Source organism: Ischnura elegans, chromosome 10 (genome assembly GCF_921293095.1).
Source record: "Ischnura elegans chromosome 10, ioIscEleg1.1, whole genome shotgun sequence".
NCBI classification, from domain to species: domain Eukaryota; kingdom Metazoa; phylum Arthropoda; class Insecta; order Odonata; family Coenagrionidae; genus Ischnura; species Ischnura elegans.
This window is the reverse complement of record NC_060255.1, coordinates 69,401,146-69,420,147: the sequence shown is the minus strand read 5'-3', so window position 1 is coordinate 69,420,147 and position 19,002 is coordinate 69,401,146. Positions and strand designations below refer to the sequence as shown.

Below are 19,002 nucleotides of genomic sequence, written 5' to 3'. Positions count from 1 at the left end.
GAGCTGTATCCGGTGGTTTTAGAAAAAAATAAAATAAAAATAAAATTAAGAACATAAGATGAATATTACATACGAAAGAGATCACAAAATAAACTTGTTCAAAATATATCAAATATTTCCGAATGGAATTCAGCACAACTAACACATCAGGGCATAGAAATGAAATCTTGAAGTTAACTCAATCAATCATAGCAAGAAAACCTATGTATGCACATATACCCATCACAAAATTTAGGGTAGAACATGAGATAATAATGAAATAACTAAATAAGTAGAACTAAGTAAGTTTACGGGTTTGCGTTTACTTGTGAATGTGCCAACGTCTTGTACCGCCTTGACGCGGAGGAAAATTCCAATGAGAAGAGCCGCGTACATCAGATAAGTCACCGCGTTCACCTTTGCGTAGGCAACGGGGTACGGGAGACTCCGTTGAAGAAAAGGGTGTGGACAATGGCTCGTTTTGCCGCCAACACCCTGATCTTCGAATGAAAGGTGGATGGTAGCCTCACCGAAGAGCGTGTCACATCATCCGTCTTCTTAGAAAATCATTTGACCGGCGCAAATGAGTATTGATGGCAGTTAGGGGTGCGTGACTAAAATTAATGAATTGTTGATGATACCGTTATACTACGAAACGCGCTAGGTCGCGGTGCGTACGAGTAAGTCGATCCAATGACATCATCTGCGTTAACTTTATGGCAGGCGCAATCTCGGTGAATGCAAGACTGTGCGAAAAATCCTCTTGTGCGGAAATTTCGCTGTGCGCGAAATAAAAGGAGTCACTCTGAATAAAAAAGCAGTGACTTTATTCCCTTTAAGAATGAACAAATATGTCCCCAGCCCCTTGGCCGATCCAGCCCAGCCAGTCGCCAAGCCACAACTCAACCCCGAGCAAAGCTAGGCATACCCTTTTAATCTTCCCCAAGGGAATGTCCCAAAAAAAAACCTCTTATCTACCCCTGGACCGACATCCGCCGATCACGAGCGGGTCATCTCGTAGAGTTGCACTTTGGACTAGCATGCCTAAGTGCCGGCTCACGCGTAGCAATGGCTGCTGGATGCTGCACATGGCTTAACGTCCTATCCGACGGACGGAGTGTTGTTCTTGAAATGCCAACCACCCAACATTCAGGAAGTCATTCCCTGAAAATTCTCTTCTGCCGCCTTACTTCATCTTTTTCTGCTGGACGATCTATTTCTGAAAACTTCAACGTACCGAAACGATGTTTGGCCTCGCGGGTCGCACTTCCCGAGGCTAGGAGAGGCGATCTTGAGGCCGGGAGTGTGAGATGAGTTGGGGAATGAGAGGTGAGGAAGCTGGGGGGCATAGTGTGAGGGGCGCTGAAAGCGTGTGCTCCAATGTCCTCGGGGGCTCGAAACCCAAATCCGACGACAACACAACGGCTCCGGAGAAGAAAAAGAAGGAGAAGGGAAAGCACATAATCATTTCGAAGACCAACTCACCACCCCTCCCTCCACCTCTCAAGAAACAAAACAAACGGCCCCCCTTTTTTTCGAGTTCATCCCCGACCCGACGCCGCACCAAGGCACCGGCGAGAGCTAAAAAAAAAAGCAAAACAAAGAAAACTCTCTCTCTGCGGAACGGCTCCGAGAAGAAGAGATGATGTGCAAATAAGTGACAAGGAGAGTGTGTGGAAAGGTGTGCTTGTCTTTGCCAGAGTGGGGGAGGGTAGGATGCAGGAAAGAATATAGCGAAGAATAAACCGAGAGGAGGGGAAAGAGAATGAGGAGAGGGGAAATTGAGTATGTTGCTACATATGGAGCATGTTTCTCTATGGAAGCGAGGCTTGGACGTTGACAGCAGCAGAGAAGTCAAGATTGGAAGCATTCGAAATGTGGTGACACCAAAGAATGATGAAGATAAAATGGATTGACCGCCTAAGTAACGAGGAAATGCTAGGAAGAGAGGGAAAAGGAGAAGTCTCCTAAAAACCTTAAGCAGAAGACGGGACAGCTTAGTTGGGCACATTTTGAGGCACGATGGCCTGATGAAGACTATCGTAGAAGGACAGGTGGAAGGGAAAAAGGGCAAGGGACGGCCCCGAATGAGTTACATAGGACAGGTTATAAAGGATGTAAAAGATACGTCGCTATGAAAAGGCTAGCGGATAGGAGAGAGAAGTGGAGAGTTGCGTAAAACCAATTTTTAGTATTATTGACTAATTATATCGATGATGAGGGGGAAGAGATAGATGGTTCACGGTGAAAAAGAGGTCAGGATTATGCGGTCAAAGAAGCAGATACAATATTCTATATATAAACAATGTAACCCGAAAGCTAACTCAATAGGTGCGTGGCGGGGGGTGTTATGACACCAGCCGTCAATAAAACAAGAAAGTAGGGAATGCGCGTACTTAGTTCCACCTAGCATTTATTTAAGTCCTTTAAGTGCTCGGGAGAAAAAGTAATACCTATACCCATCCATTTTCCAAAATATCTGTCTTAATTCATCGTTTCTGTGAGACTTAGAAATATAGTTTGAGGTTCTAAGATGATCTTATCCGAGTCATTCCGAAAGATATCTTTTCTAAATTGCTTAAGCAATCAAAAGCCTAGCACATAACCTCTGAGTCTCTAGTGGCTAGGAAGTGAATGACATAGATGATATAATAAAGAGAGAACATATTCGAGGAAAATAACGTAAGAAATGAGGAAACTATGTCAAAATCGTAGCTAATATGCCCAATCGGCGAAGGAAACTTTCTAGTAAAAACAAATGTCTGGTAAATGTATTAGGTGATCTCTCGTTCCATGAAAAATCACCTTAGACAATAAGTGCAAGTTTTCAAGATAAGACTAATGATCGTTATTTTAGTTATTAAGATAAAGTTCCTCGAAGAAGGCCACAGGAAAAACAACTTCTTCAGAATCGGATGATTATATTAGAGATAGGAAGGATTGATGATATGGAAGGATCGTCGCGCAAAGACAAACAAAAAAGCCAGATCCTCTTTACATTCGACGCTGGCATGCAATGTAAACGAGCACTGTTTGAGAGTAGAATTAAATAATTCAGCGAGAGGTACATACGATGTAATCCTGGCTCATGAACAGCTAAGAATGGTTTCCACTCGTGTTATGACGGAATATACATCACAGTTTGACCATAAAAAGTCAGTTTGTACCTTTTTCTTGAAAAACTAAGCTTCAGACATTCAACCTGACCTCTACTTCGTGACCGACTGCAGGTCACTTCTACAAGGGAATGGACGTAGCAAAGTCCGATATATCACGCTACATACACCTGTGTGTCAATTTTTAAACACATAGTAGTTACGAAAAAGTCTATTCGGGCTTCCAGCTGGGTGGTCTCCCCCCATTCTGCCGACGTTTCGGTACACGAGTCGGGTTCCATCATCAGGGCTAATGGTGAGTGGATGAAGTTTGCCAACTTATATACTCTTCAATTGGTGCTAAGGTCTTACGTGATTGGCCGGGAGGCAGCCAATCTTCTTTTCCTAAGTGCCGGTTTCCATACATTACTTAATAAATACCCGGCGTCACGATTGAGGGTGTTACTTGTCAGCTGGATCTCGATGGATTCCTTTACCAGTCTTTCCCAGAATTCAGTCTCACGGCATAGAATTTTCACGTGGACCCACTTCACCCTATGGTCGGATTCTATAGCGTCTTCTACAACCGCGGATTTTTCCGGTTGGCAGATCTTACGTAGTAGCTTCGTTTATCATATTTATTTCATATTTTATTGGCCCTCTTGATGTCAGTCTCTTTCTCTTTTTTCATAGTCTTCTCTCACCTCCCTCCTCTCCTCCTTTTTTTCCTTCTTCCCCTGTGGATGTGACCTTTCCCGAGCGGTCGCTCGAAACACAACACGGACGCCGAATCCAAATAGAAAATTCCTGAAGCACCTTTTGCGTTTGCTTCGGCTCTTAACAGTGCACACACTAAAACTCGGAGGAACGTAGCCGTCCCCCACCTCCAAAACTTTCTCTCCCTCTTCCCCTCCTGTATTCATTTCCTTGCGCTCTCGCCTCCCTCGTTTGTTACTACCGCCTCTCGCACGACTTTTGTTTGAATTTTATTTTTTCGTCAATTTTTTCGCACCGCACGTGTTTCATTTTGATATTTTTTATTTTATTTTTAATGATGTGATGTATATATATCTCACTCTCTTCATTCAGGAATGTTAGATGGTCGACATTTTTCCCAATTTTTACAGTATTACCCTGTAAAAATTTTTGAAAATGAAATAAAATACAACTATATTTTTCCAATTTTCCTCCCCAATCCTTTACTTCCCTCCAGCTCCCGCGAGGAGTGATATTTTTTCTTTTCCATTATCGTCTTTTCTTTCTTTCATTTTTCGTTCGGCTAGAATAAATTTTCGTCTCCTCATAGTTTTACACGTTTTCGCCGTATCATTATGTGACATTTCGACATCTCATGGCAGATTTTTTTGTAATGTGCGCCCATTTTTGGTGTAGGAGATGATTTGTGGGAAGTGCTGGCGATGAGGAGAATGGTAAAAGATAAATTATTCATCTTTTGAAAAAATTTTATGAAAAGATTTAAGCTCTGGTGAAAATCGGATAAGAAGGAATGCAGGGTATATTTTGAAAACTTCGTTATTAAAGTTTAGGTTTCGTGTCTCAGGATTGTGCGCGCTGGAATGGGAAGTTTTCATTTTTCAAAGCTGTACCTAAGCATTAAAACGAATAGATTTTCCGAATTAGGTCCTGAATTTTCTATAAGTGTGCTTATTTCGTAGCCCATATGTTGTTTTAAACCCTTTTTAACATGTCGCATTGAATCCACTTGGTCACTCTGAGACAACTGATTTCGCGAGTTTTACGATTACGAGGCTTGCATCTCTGCACATTTGAATTTCTGATTTGAGATACTTTTGCCTACAATAAACAGTAAGTTAGAATGAAATTTTCATGGAATATAATATTTGTTCTGTGTATTGAGTTATTTTTCAAATGATTCCATTCTTTATTATTGAGCCCATAACAAATTAATCTTCAGCTTTTTTTACATTTGATTGCTTAAATTAAGATAAAGAATGCAGAGTGAATATTTGTGTGTCACCGTTTTAAGGCCATTTCATTTCGTATTTAAAATTTGGTATGATTTATTATTGCTGTTTGTTACTATTTTGGAATATGCATTGATGTTTATTTTCTATCTTTACAGACGGAGATTGCGAAGAGATTAAATGCTATCGTCGCCCAGATCCTTCCTTTCTTGTCTCAAGAGGTAAGTACCCGAATGAGTTATTTTTTATTACCTTCAGTTACCTGCAGTAATTGTTTGAAATTTTAAGGTTTTAGGGCATTACAAGCGGCCTCACCCTCAGTTTGAAGCCTCTAATTAGCTTCTTAGCTATGAATAATGAATTTAATTGCCGTCATCTTGATCATCATTGAAAATTTCCTTTGATAAGATCATTTTATGATTGCCATTCATCATGATGATATTTTTATTAGTTTTCGCATCCAGTCATGTATCTCTCTCTGATCTTTTGCTGCTCTTTAGTTTTTGAAATTAATTTTTACTAGTTGACGTTGCATTTATCTTTACTACTTCGCGTCTCCTCTCATTCTTTGTGATCTTGTTTTTTGAAATCATAGTTTTAAGTTTTACTGTCCAGTCTATTTGCCGTGGAGCCTTCTGCTTTTAAATTGTGGCCGTTCCGATTTTTCTTTGGATTATTTGGGCGCTGTTTTCAAGTCCCCGTTCTTTTGTTTTACATCATAGATTATTTTTTCATGTTTTTTTAATATTCAATTCTGTCAATCCTTCTAATAACACAAATTGCACTATTAGTTTTAGAATCAGCCGTAACAATTATTCAATCTTACGTATTCGCTGTATTAAGAACACTATACTCTGGGGAAGTAAATTAATTTCAACGTGCTCAGTTAAACAGAAACTTTCTCATTTTACGAATAATTACTCTCCTTGTCCTTTTATTTTACAATTACTATTATGTTCTCATGTAAAACATACAGCCTCAGTTATTGGCGGCCAAAATATATGGTATGTAAAGTGTAAAGGCCGTTTTACACGGTACACGGAATTGCGCAGTCTGACGTACGTGTGAAGGCGCAATCAATTGCGTCGTGTAAAGCGGTGAATTTCTAGAACACATGCGAGAATGCGTGGATGCGAGACGGCAAAATAGCCCCTGTTCTAATTTCGTTCATGCATTCGCGCAATTCCACGCCATTTTAGAAATTAATGCAGCTCTAACCTGCGCAATTCCGTGTACCGTGTAAAACGGCCTTTTAATTCATAATAAAACTCAAAATTTTCAGAAAATATGGATTTCGGTCGTTTAGTATTGGGGTTAGTTTCTATCCTATATTTCGAAGGATTCGAAGTAAGAGTTCCATTTATATTTCGAATATCCATCGCGTATTACGAATCCTGTGTAACTAACATATTCGAAAAAAGCCACTTGACATGTTTGGCATGTGTGTTCCCCATCTTTTGTATCTTAATAAATATGTGTTCTTCTTATTAGATAATTATTTTTTTCCTTATCTTGACCTCGTTTAATTCATGTTTAAATATTTCTTGGAGTGTAGGCCAACGTATTTTATGAAAGCAAGTTATAGCCAACGTTTCTGTTTATTTTAAATTATCATCAGGGCAATGAAATAAAAAACATAAGAACAATACGAAATACAAAGATATACAATATATTTTCATAAATAAATGTTACGATAGCGTTTTTTTACAATAATATAATTTAAATAATAAAATTTATTTTACCAGGCCTCTATGTTTTTCTAATTCCCCTTGTGTTCTCTCTTTCCTGCCCCGTGCCCCCTCTTCCCGGGGGCATTTCCTGCCTCGTGTTACTTGTCCTCTTCCGTGTGCAGCACCAACAGCAAGTAGCGGCGGCGGTCGAGAGGGCTAAGCAGGTCACCATGACGGAGCTGAACGCCATTATTGGGGTGAGTACCAGAATAATTCAAACTTTTTCTATTGCGGTCGGGCTGGATAGTGTTTTTTCTTCCCGCTCCGTCCGATTGTCCGATTCCCACTGCGTGCATTTCTGAGGGCACCTCAAGCTCTCCATCCGTCGGATAGGAAGTTAAGCTTTGGTCCCCTTGGCGTCTTTCGTTAAGAGAAGGCTGATGCCGGACACCTGTCCTTCCCCTTCCTTACCTATCGTGTAAATCACCATATCTGTCGGTCACCTCCTCCAGATACCATATTATTCCCATTACATCTCGATTTCCGATATAGGGACCTATCTTTTCCCCTCGGTCTATCATTTGTGGCCAAATACCCGCTTAATTTTCGACTTAAGTGTTGATATTGGAGTATGTGTTTCAATCAATAGATAGCTTACCTATTTTCCTTCATTCTATGGTGCAATCCAAAGGCTGGTGGGAGTAGGTGAGGGTAAAGTTCATCCCTAATTGAACCAAAGACGCGCGAAATCATTTATTCGAGGAAAGGGAGCCAGTGCCTTTCCTCCTCGAAGATTATTTTGTTTTTGGGTGTCCTAAGGCTTTACCCGGAATATGAGGTGAGGAAATCGTTCTCGCCTAAATTATTAGCCTATAGTAATGATCAGTTTTAAATACTTGCTTCCAGAGCATGGGTTGCAGATCCCTGCCTTAGAGCTCTTCTTAGTGAACTATGTTAAAATATAAGTGTGTAATTAATGGTTACCTTATGGGCTCTGTCGAAGATTTTTGCAAAATTTTCCTTTTAAGGGTATTGAATGAGATAGTATCCCTTGAAAAGAACCAGTCCTACGACTTTAGAGATGGCACTAGAAGTTTTTATATAGAAAATATGCGAAATCGTTTCTTAAAGTAATACAATAAGCATTGTGTGTAGAAGAAACCGTGAGAGTTTTTTTTCGGTTTTGACGAATTACAGGATATATTTCCGTACCGATGCTTCACATAATTCCAAGAATTTCCTACAATTTCCGAATCTGCTTGTGGACGAGAGGATGACGATTTATTCCATACGAGCATTTATGTTCCTGCTTCCTTTCGTGTGATGGGTTCCGCCTAAGCTTACGTTTGAATTTTTCCAGTTAAAGAAAAAAGGCTGATAAGTGAGAGAGGTGGAGGACTTAACCTTTCGCAAAGGAAAATAATTCGATGATCGCAGAACGGAATCTACTTTCTCAGCAGGAAGAAAAAGATCCCTACCCCTTCCCATTTTTACACATCATACATATTTTTTATTTTACTTTCCTCGCTGAATATTCCGGAGGACGATATTTTTTTTTATCGCTCGCTCCATTACCCCGTTAATCCCCTTCCCTCAGCATTTCCCCCTCCCTCTTGGGCCAATACCCCCACCCCTGTTCCCCCCACCCACCCTCTCCCCTCATTTTCTCCTCCCCTTCTTTCCCGTCTGGCTTTCACCAAAGCGGTTTTGTTTGCTGCTGACTGTCCCTTGCAGCACAAGAGACTATTAGCAGGTTTTACCGGCAGAGAACTCGGTCAATATTTAACTTGGAGGCCGAGCATTAAAACGGAGGAGCCTCGCGTTTGGCGGGGGGCGAGTCTCGTCCACCCCTCCTCTTCGTGAGGGTTGGGGGTTGGAAAGGCGGACTGGGGGTGCTCTTTGGGGGCGGAGAGAGGGTGGAATGGGGGGGGGAGAAAGTTTCCCACCCCCTCCTAGTGAAGTGTGAGGACGGGATCAGAAAAAAAGTGGAGGCAAGAGTTTGATCCCGCGCCGTGCAAATCATTCACGAAATGCTTCGATAAATAAATTCGGTCGTCTTCGGTGATGTTGCGTGACATCAACATGAAACTGAAGTACGCATTGCGCGTAATATCTTTTCATTTCCTCTAAAAAATCTCTCTGAATCCTTTTACCATTTATTATTCCTTCAAATATCGTTATGAAGATAGCAGGGATAGATACAGCATGACGGGAACGCTTGTATATTGTATTTATTTTAATAATGAAAAACACTTTGTTACTTCATTAGTAATATGGAGCTCTTCCACCTCGTAAAAGCTTCAAGTTTCGATTGAATTTGTATTTATTTTATTTTAGCTGAGTCAACATATTTGCTACAATCTATTGTTCGCTAGATGTCTTTCTTTACGACGTATAGGATGAATTATTTTTTGACTAGAGGTCTTAATCATCTTAGAAATGTGTATCAAATATTCAATATATGTCCTGTAAGTACAAACCTTGATATGGTTTGGGTAGGTTTTTTTTTGTTAGAGCGTTGGCTTCCCATCCAGTAAGGCTGGATTCAAACCCCGGTGCTTTAGAAATACTTAACCAGCAAGGGATACAAAATTGGAAAGCTTCATCAAACCAATCTTACAATTGTAGACTCATGGTTATGAAGAGTTGATTTAGCGTTCAGGATAGGTTTCTCGCACTTCCTTGTCCTTTTCCGTCCCTACCTTTATTACTTATTTTTCCTTTCTTTCTCCTCCGCCATACTCTTCCTTTATACATTTACGACCCCTCTCCACTTCTCGACGCTCCGCGACCTTAGCGGGAGGGATAAGGAACGAAAATGCTCAAGGCAGGAGTAGGCAGGTTGATTTTGGAGTGGTCCACTCGAGGCAGCAGCAGCAGTTCGCGATCCTCTAGAGGGCGTGCTGCGGAGGAGGCCAAGGAGTTTCGCAGTCTCGGGAAGTGGCTCTTGAGAGAGGCTGTTGGCGAAGTGAATTGGGGGAGATATGAAGTGTGTTGGGAAGTAAGTCTGCTAAGAGAAGCCAGCCTAGCCGGGCTGTTTGCATCCGCTTCCTCTTGATAAATTGCCTCCTGTGAGATTTTCGTCCTTCTGTAACGTGTCGCTGGTCCCCATGAGAATGACTTACACTACCAGCGGATACGATCATGCTTCCCAATCTGATGCGAAGTATGAGGGTTTACGTCTCAGTAATTAGTCAAAATCTTGAGCCAATGCCCAAGAAAAATAACTGAAAATGTAATTACGACCTGGTTTTCGATGGTAATAGTATCGTGAGGCAATTACATTAAGTATATATACACAATACATGCCTGCGCTGACTAATTTTTTATGCAGAAGCTAGTTGGCAATGTTGGCATTCTAGGAGCTATTTTTATGTCAATATTATTTAGCTTATCAACGACTAAAATAAGATTTTTTGGGTAGATAATCGAGTGGTTATGTTCACTAAATTACTACTTTCAGAAACTGTAAATGTTTGCGTTCGAGGAGCTCTTTATATATATTTCAGTTTCTCCACCTTCCTAAAGAATAGAATCTGAGAAATAGTGCTCATCATTGGCGCAGCGAGGGGGGTTTTGGGGTTTTTTTTACCCCACCCCCCGAGCTCAGAGAAGCTCTTAAGTTTAATCCATTTTATTTAATTGGATTGATATTACTAATAGAATAGTGTAAGGATTAATAAAATATCCCGCAGAAAGCCGTAAAACTTACCATTTTGAATCGCTTATCTTAAAATTCCGCAATTCATAAATCTCGCACCTACCGTTTATCCTATTCCATACCCCCAAACACCCCGGTATTAGTTGCACCTAAACCCCCCCCCCCCCCCCCCCAGGCTCAATTCCTAGCTGCGCCCATACTGCTCATCCACATCTTTTTGCATATCTATCAATTTTCGATGGTTATTAATTGCCGATTGACAACGGAGGTCTTTTGTCCTTTGAATAAGTCTCGACATATACGTACTCCTGTCCTCAAACTACTGGAATCATTGATCAAAACTCGCAATTCAGACTTGCCAATTAGTGTCTACTTAAGTTAGTTATCGTTAATTTAAAAACCTCCGCCAATCCAAGTTCACTGAACATTGGCCGTGTATCATTTAATTTTTTTTCAAATAAATGCATAGAAATTCATTGAGCGTTGTTGAAAATCTGCAAATCGCAATTGTTACGTGGAACCGTGAAGTTTTGGAGAGGGAGTGACGTCGAAATTGATGCGCAGAATAAACGCGTGGCTGGGTACCCCTCCCGACTGTTCCTTGTGATGATTTCATCTCCTCCTAGTCGTCTCACCCACGCGCTAGATCGAGTCAACTGTTGCGCAATGGGGAGCTGATAGCTAGGGCAACTTCCCATACCCACGCAGGCACAAACTTACGAAGCCCCCTCCCTCGCCAAAGACCTCTTCGCCCACCCACTAAGCAATTCCGTGAGATGCCTCACACCACGTCCCCAATGAATACACCAAAGATTTCAACTCTTATTGTTTGGCCATCAGAGTCTGTTTATCTTTCGAGGGCTTAATTCTCCTCTCTGTTTTCTTCTATATCGCCGCCCTTTTTGATGTTTAACTTGCAAGTGGGTAGGGATTGGGAAAGGGCTTGTGTTTCGACGAATAAAGGAGGGAGGGCAGCGAATGTGGGAATGAGAGGATGTCGGTAGGTGGCACTAGTGTCTCGCAGCCCTCCCTAAATCTTTCGATCGATCGGATGATTTCTTTCCGAAGGATGGGTATCGCTCCTTTTATATCCCCTTTTACGCATCCATGTTGTGTAAGCCGAAAATCTTACAAGGAATATGATTTCTTTCCTCCATTACCGTTCACAAAGTTGTCGGAAGTTTCACAAATTCTTTCCCTTAACGAGAACTAAAACATAGGATTCTTATTTTACCCGTTGACAAGGTGCGCAATATGAATGCAAAATATCTCCTTGAGTGCAATCAGTCTACTACGTTTTATGTAAGAACTTAGTTATTGGCATACAATGTTTTAATTACCTGAGGATACTTACTACTTATTACTAGCGATACCCACTACGATATCTACCATACAGTAATGTACCGTAATGACGAAATAAGGGATGAAGATGAATGTGATTTTATAAGCCAGTTGGGAACAGTACCTGTATGCGTACACTTTAAAATTGCTCACAATTATTGTAACTACAATTCCAAACGGAAAATGGTATTCGGAAAAGGACCTTATTTTAATTAATGGTGGAGCGGAAAACATGGAGGAGAAGAGTTTAATTGCCATCCGTAAGGTGTATAATTACTGATCTTTTTAATTATTACCATTCGTATTTCGGTTGAATCAAGAGTCAGTGTCGTATGGAAGCGTAACTTAGATGATTTTGTTCTTAATTGCCTTCTTCCTTTCTTGTATCCCATCCATGAAGTTTATTTTCCTCCTCCCCATCTTTGTGTACCCACCATCGTCCCTTCCACTATGGCATTCAATAACCTTTCGCTCCCCAAGACCTCAAACCGCTTACGACTCCTCCTCATGCCTTCCAGTAGTTTCCCCTCTATCGAATGAGAGCACTTCCTCGTTCATTTTCCTATCCGTCCGTTGCATCTTCACCTACACAATGAGAGGATACATCACAGCCGCTATACCGATCTTTTTTCAGTACTTATTACTTGTTTTACACCTATCCTCATCAAGAAATTTTCATATTGTACAGAGAGAAGTTAGACTAGTAACATTTCAGAAAATAAATTTTTAAATGGGGATCGGGTTGTGACTAGAGTGTTGGCTTCCCATCCTGTGGGCTCGGGTTCAGATCCCGGCAGTGGCGGAGAATTTTCAGAGACTGCTTGAATGTTGTGTGGAGGACATTTAAAGCTCAACACTCCATCCGTCGGATGGGACGTTAAGCCGTGGTCCCCTTGGCGCCTTTCGTTGAGAGTAGGCTAATGCCGACGCCGGGTTTCTCTCCACCCTTACTTGCCTAGCCTTCCTTCATGGCGCAAATGATCTCAGCTGTCGGTCGCCTCCTTCAAATACCTTACCAAATTTGTAAATTCACAATAGGAAAACAAATTTTCTTAATTTTTTTATTCCTACCTTTTGCCTGTATCCTAAGTATGAAATGTTTCTACGGTATTTTCTCAAAATAAATTTCTCTTTCTGGTGACTTAGAAGGTATCTCGCAGGTTAGTCTACGGTCATTCCCTGGATAAAGAGAAATGTTAAACGGGTATAAGGGCTCGAAAAATACCGCAAACCTAGTGGCATACGGCGAGTAATGCGTCCGAATTTTTCAATCCAAGTTTGTATGCATAAAAATGATTTTGGTACACTTTCATCAAACTATTAAATTTGTTTTTAGTTTTCTCATTTGTGGTGCCACCTCTTAAACATTCTTTGGCGTGCACACTCATTATTCATTGTCCAATTCTTTTCCTTCTTACAGTTCTCCATTCCGCCTCCCCTACCTACCTACCCACCATCTCCCCTTAACCCTCCCCGCCATCGGGTCTGTTTGCTGGCCAAATAGAGGTGGCAGACACTGGTGTGTTTGTTTGTTATGTACAGACTTTTGTGTGTGTATAGGACGTGGAGGGAAAGATAGTGGAGGAGGTGAAGGGAGTTGCTATGGTGAGGGAGGGGAGGGGAAGGAGTTGCCGGGTTTGTCGATAGGTGGAGACGCGTCGTTGACGGAGCGGGTGTGACGTAGTGAGTAAATGTGTAAAGGAGAGTAGTGAATGCTGTGTACCTGTTTTGTGGGGTGGGATTGGGGGTTGGAGGAAGTAGATTGGGGGCATAAAGAAATTCATCGGAAGAAGTATCGCGACGAGGTAGATGGATATTCATTGAGGTTTTGAAAAGCTTGTGGAGAAAGACGCAATTTATCATTTAGCGTGATATGCGTGAGTGTTGTTACATTTCAGGCCTTCTGTATTGATGATTTTCTCCACCTAATTTTGAATTGTAAAACAATTTTCAAATTTTTGCAACAATTAGCCTGTTCAAATAAAATAAAAGACACGTTTTTCGTCAATAATGTTTGGTTAAAATATTTTGCAAACGCCAGAATTGTTCTTGTAGTGTCTGATTGAGTAGTATGCTTTAAATACTGACTCAGTGGCTATCTGAAGAAATTCGCATGGATTTGCACTTGGATTCAAATTTTATTCGCGAACTTTGTACTCAGGCATATCAACAGTCAAGGAATTTTAACTGGGGAAATTCAAAGGCTTTTGCGGATATTTGTCTAAACCAGGGGTCTCAAAAAATACGGCCCGCGGGCCGGATCCGGCCCACGCACTCGTTTCATCCGGCACACGCTCTCGTTTCAAGTAGCGCGCGATTCTCGCTCGTTTAACTATGTGAGACGCCGCTAGGAGCAATGCAGCGCTGTACTGCACGTCAAAGTCGCCTTCAAATGCTCGTAAATAAGAAATACGCCACCTGATACTTCAGTACACGTTGGTATCAAATACTTCAGTCATCGGCAAATTTGCTATCCGGCCCGCCCGCGGGGCGATTCGGAACTTGGAATGTGGCCCTCGTGTCCTAGTAAACTGGAGACCCCTGGTCTAAACTATGTTGTTTTTCTTAACAATTATGCTTAGTAAAAATGGGAAAAAGATATACTTAGCCAAAAACTTTTACTTAATCACACACATTTTCCATTTTTCCGTTCCTATGGGCCGTCAGCATGTATTTTTATATCTTTTACTCCCAAGAAGTAGAATTTATGTATTAGCATCACTGTTTTCGTGATCTTCGGTGCGGGAATATTTTATTGGCTGAGCACGTTGAATTTAAATATTTATAACTCCGCACATGCTCTTGACTTCGCTGACCATACTCAATCCAACTCTTCACTGCTGGAATTTTTTCCCCACAATGATGAAAATTTTAAGAGACCGCCTCGTCCATTTAGCGGAAGCAAGACTGTTCGCGCTCTTTTCCCCTCAGTGAATTTACAAGTTAATTTTCTGAACGTGAAGCCACGAAGTGGTTGTGCTTTGAGGGAAGGAGAAAGATTAGTCAGCGTTGAGTGAAGGAGGAAAGAGGAATAGTTTTGGGCAGTTAAATACGCATAGGAACCTTCATTTGTTTTTTTAATTTTATAGCCTTCCCTCATTTGCGATAGTGGGGTGTGTTTTGTCCAGTATCTTTTACTTTCATGGCGTTTTGTCGCGTCTATCTCCAGCTGGCATGGTAGTATCTTTTATGCGACGAAAATTATTAAAAATCATCGCTAAGTTTTCTTTGCAAGTCATATCATTTTGATATGAAATAGGTCCTACTTGGTGATAGGTTTTTTATATTAAACATTTTAACTTCCACTTGCCAAAGTGGTTCATAAATTATGATTATAAAATGCCAAAAAGAAGAAAAAATCATTTTGCCATCCATTTCTTATAACTACTTTGTTTCGTTGTTATACAATGAATGTGCTGATTTCTGGCCGATAAATATTAAATTTATTATTGATATCACTGTTCCATCAATAGCGCTAATATCAAATTTTGTTCCAATGTAATTCAATTGGTTTGACACCAGTTTTTCATAGTTTATTGTGTCAACAATGTTTTAAAAAGTGATGTTTAACAGATATCATTCTAATGTCATCAATTGAATGGAGACGTGAAAGTGATATTTATGATGAAAAATTGATATCTTTTAGATGCAAAAATGACATAAAATGTTGCGTGGGTCCTCTTTGCGTGCTTTTTAGATTCCGGGCGAGGACGAGTGTTGGTATGTATGCCGACTGGTCGAGGATCGTTGACACTCCTCGTTCCAGAATGTGGTCGCGACATCCTTCCCAAATAAAGCCCCTCCGCTGTCATTTTCACCCAACTTCCTCTTTCTCGTTAGTGCCCCTCCAGCCATCATCCTAACCTTCCGTTTCGTTCTTGGACGAGAGGAGGCAAACATTTTACCACGATTTCCAACTTTCGTATAAAATTCACGAGGGCACTGCCGTTCATTTGCGTGTAAATTCAAGGTGGCATACGTGCGGAAAAATTGAAAACCTGGTTACACGGTTACCAAGTGAGCGAGGGTTGTCTTACGCTGTTTTCTTTACATTTTCCACACAATTTTGGACGTTTTTGGGATCTGCGCTTTACTTTCCTATAACTAGCCAATCTTTTAACGTATACGTGATTCCTCTTCTTTACATCCTTCATCTTTTCCGGAGATGTGGATTTTGGGAAGGGATTTTAAGAAAAGGCTCCAGGTGATCCTAAAGTGGCGTTTTGGAGAGTGATGGAAATCATATGGGCAATTATAAACACTTACAAGGAGTCACTAGGCAAGGTGGACCCCTCTGAAGATGATAGATAATTTTGCATCCAAAGAAACCGACCATGGTCTCTAGATTACTACCAGAAATAAATAATAGGGTGGTTTCCTATTATTTTTTAATTGCCTAAATCGAAAGATTATTAATTCTGGAGTGCGCATTTCACGCTCTTAGATTTTCGAATGACGATATCTATTTTTCGCGATTAAATAAAAAGTGAAAAATTTCAAGCGCGCGAAAACGCGACGGCTAAGTAGGAATGATGGGGAAACACCGTGTGACGTATTTCTGGTTCCAGCTGTCGGTCTGTGGTGACCTTGGGGCGAGGTTTGAGCGCTGATACGACGCAGGCTGCTAGCAGGTAGCTGAGTACCCTGCTAGCAGGTAGCGCTTGGCTTTAATAAGGATTATTAATACCTTATCAAACTAAGGAAACTTTCCGACCATAGGCAGTTTTAATAGGTGATTATTAAGAGATGTTTCCCTGAGCTCTGAGCCTCATGCGTGCATTGGTAATCTCAGACGATGTAAAACTCCTATCTACTCGTATAGAAACTAGGTCCCTGTGACGTCACTTGGAGTGGCATCGCATGGGCGCCAACCAGGCCTTTTCGTATGCGGTTAAAATTGACCGTGGCCATTCGTCTAAACTGGGATTTCTAAAACCAAATAATTTGCATATTATGACTACACTAATGGTGGGTAAGGAATCGCAATTAATGCATTTCGTTTTCTTTGATGAAGGAAAATACCCTATTCTCAACATAAAGACGGGAGTTCTTTCTCTGCGCGAAAAGGGGCAACTTGTCTTCCCCTTTCGAATGGGTGGCAACGGATTTCCGTCTCTTGGGCGTATAGACCGTCGCTAAGGCCCGGAGTGCTCCTTTATCTCTTTCCCGGTCTAGTCTCATTAATGCCTCGTTTATAGTCTCTCGAATCAACTCCCGGAATGAAAAATTCAATTTGGATGTAGCGCAAAAAAAATCTTCTGCAGCCCTTAATATAATCCCATCCTTTCCTTCTATGTCCCGCTTAATGTATGTGAACGTGCGTCCTGGCGTCCAGATCCACTTTTTTTCTGTTCTCTCTCTCTCTCAAGGTTCCAAATTGATGTGGCAGCGCTGTCGCACGGCGAGGCGGAAAAACGCAAAATAATTCATTTAAGCATTCGCTCCTCCGTGACGGGGAAAAAATGTGGCATTCCTTAACCTCTTTACGGGAGAGTGCTAAGTAAATGCCTAGCTCTGTTATTTTAGCGCATGTCCCAAGTGCGACTTGACTCAAAAAATAACCTCCTCTAAAGAATTTCTCTCTCTCACACACACACACCTACACACTCTCTAAGCTAACAGATTTTTCATTCACAGTGCGGAGCTCGTCCTCATTTGTTTTTTTTTTTTAATCTTTTCAACCGGAGTGAGGAGTCGACTGGGTTTTTTAGTATATTTTTTTTGTTTTCACCTCTCTTCGTCACTTCCTTTGTCGATGCTAAAAATTATTCTTCCCTCGAACTCTTTAAATGTGTAGCGTTGAATTTTTCGTGAAGGTATGAGACTGGGAGCGAACGTTTCTCAGTTGCAGCGGTTCCTGGATGGGAAAATGTTGCATAGTCCGTGCTTATGTGATTTTTACGTATTTTCCATTTCTGATCTCTCGCCTAATGTGTCCGAAAATGTTTGAAACAGCTTATTTTCCGTGATCAAGTATGCTTTTTAAGAAAAGGCTCTCGAAATGTTAGCAGTGCCGTGTAGCGTTGTGATGTCCGAACGCTTGGACCTTGAGAAAGGTGGATATGACTGCAAGCTGTCGATTTATTTGGTACTTTATGAGCAAATAATGCAAAATGGATATGATGGTAATGAAGTACTTAGCCATACTGGACGAAGAAGGACCTGGAGGTGGAGTAAGCTGTTATAGGAGGTATTGTTGGCCTTGGGGATGTTGAAAACTGTGAACGAGGTAAGATTGTTAGGCGAGCAGAAAGAGAATTGGAAGAAATAAGGCTTTTATCATGTTATTATATGTAATCAGGGTTTGGGATGAAGGTGATAACCTGACGATGGAACTAGAATTGGAGATTATAACCCCTGCCTATATTAACAGTAGTTACGATGTGTCGCTCGTTAACTGCAGGGATAGGATAGCTGGTAGAATACCTTTAATAACTGTAATAGTCGTGTAGTATAATTATATTCATGACTGTGGTCAAATTGAGCAATAGCATTATATTTTCAGGAGGAGGATAAAAACCCATGTCCTATGTTTTGTATCTGTCTGAATTGTAGTTGAGTATGATATTTGAGTCCGTAAATCAAACTGAAGCAGTCAATGCTATTAGAAAAAAGATACTATCAGGCCTCATTTTAGTATGCCAGGTCTCGTACGAATATACTGTCCATTTCTCTTTTCCCGATTTTTTTTTTTTTAATCGCGGAGTACTCTGGCAACATTGATGAATTTGCCCAGTCGGGTTCTGCTCCTAGAAACGAAATGAAAATCCTTTCCCCCATAATTGATTCTTTTGTATCCCATTATACGGTACAATTAATTAAATGCTTGCTTCGCGTCGATATTGCACCACACGATAATTCCACCAAGTTTAAAGTATCGAGAGCATCGCCACAAGCCAATCACCAGCGCAGTCGTCCTGTTTGGCTTTCGTAATCGTTATAACCCGAGTTTTTCGTGCCGCGTCCGTCGCAGGAAAGGGATCCTCTTTCCCTCTGGAAGGCCATGCGTGGATTGGATGCGTATGATGTGAGTCGTCCGAAAGCACTGAAGCGTCTATTCTGTCCTCGTTTGACACGCTCTTTCGGCATTTTTTTTTCAACCGCCCCACGGGAAAACGTCCTCTGAAAAGGCTTGCGACGGGGAAACTCGATTGCGTCCTGCGTCGGTAATTGTTACCCCGATCATTGTCGCTGACTCTGTCTCCCCTATCTAACTCGACTGAAAAATTTCCTCATTCTCGCCCGGCTGGCTCCCCCTTAGTTTTAGCGATTGTTTCGCTTGTTTGTCCAGCCTCGCACCCCCTCCTCCT

The 19,002-nt window shown here is 41.3% G+C and overlaps 1 protein-coding gene across 6 annotated transcripts in view; it reads left to right on the top strand.

Moving 5' to 3' along the window:
* Positions 1 to 19,002, top strand: part of LOC124166372 (transducin-like enhancer protein 4) — a 531,827-nt gene that overhangs the window by 417,696 nt on the left and 95,129 nt on the right. For all 6 annotated transcript variants that reach the window (XM_046543868.1, XM_046543871.1, XM_046543867.1 and 3 more), the window contains exons 5-6: positions 5,179 to 5,241; positions 6,873 to 6,947. In XM_046543868.1, the coding sequence (XP_046399824.1) occupies positions 5,179 to 5,241; positions 6,873 to 6,947 (138 nt within the window). The remainder of the gene's footprint in view (positions 1 to 5,178; positions 5,242 to 6,872; positions 6,948 to 19,002) is intronic.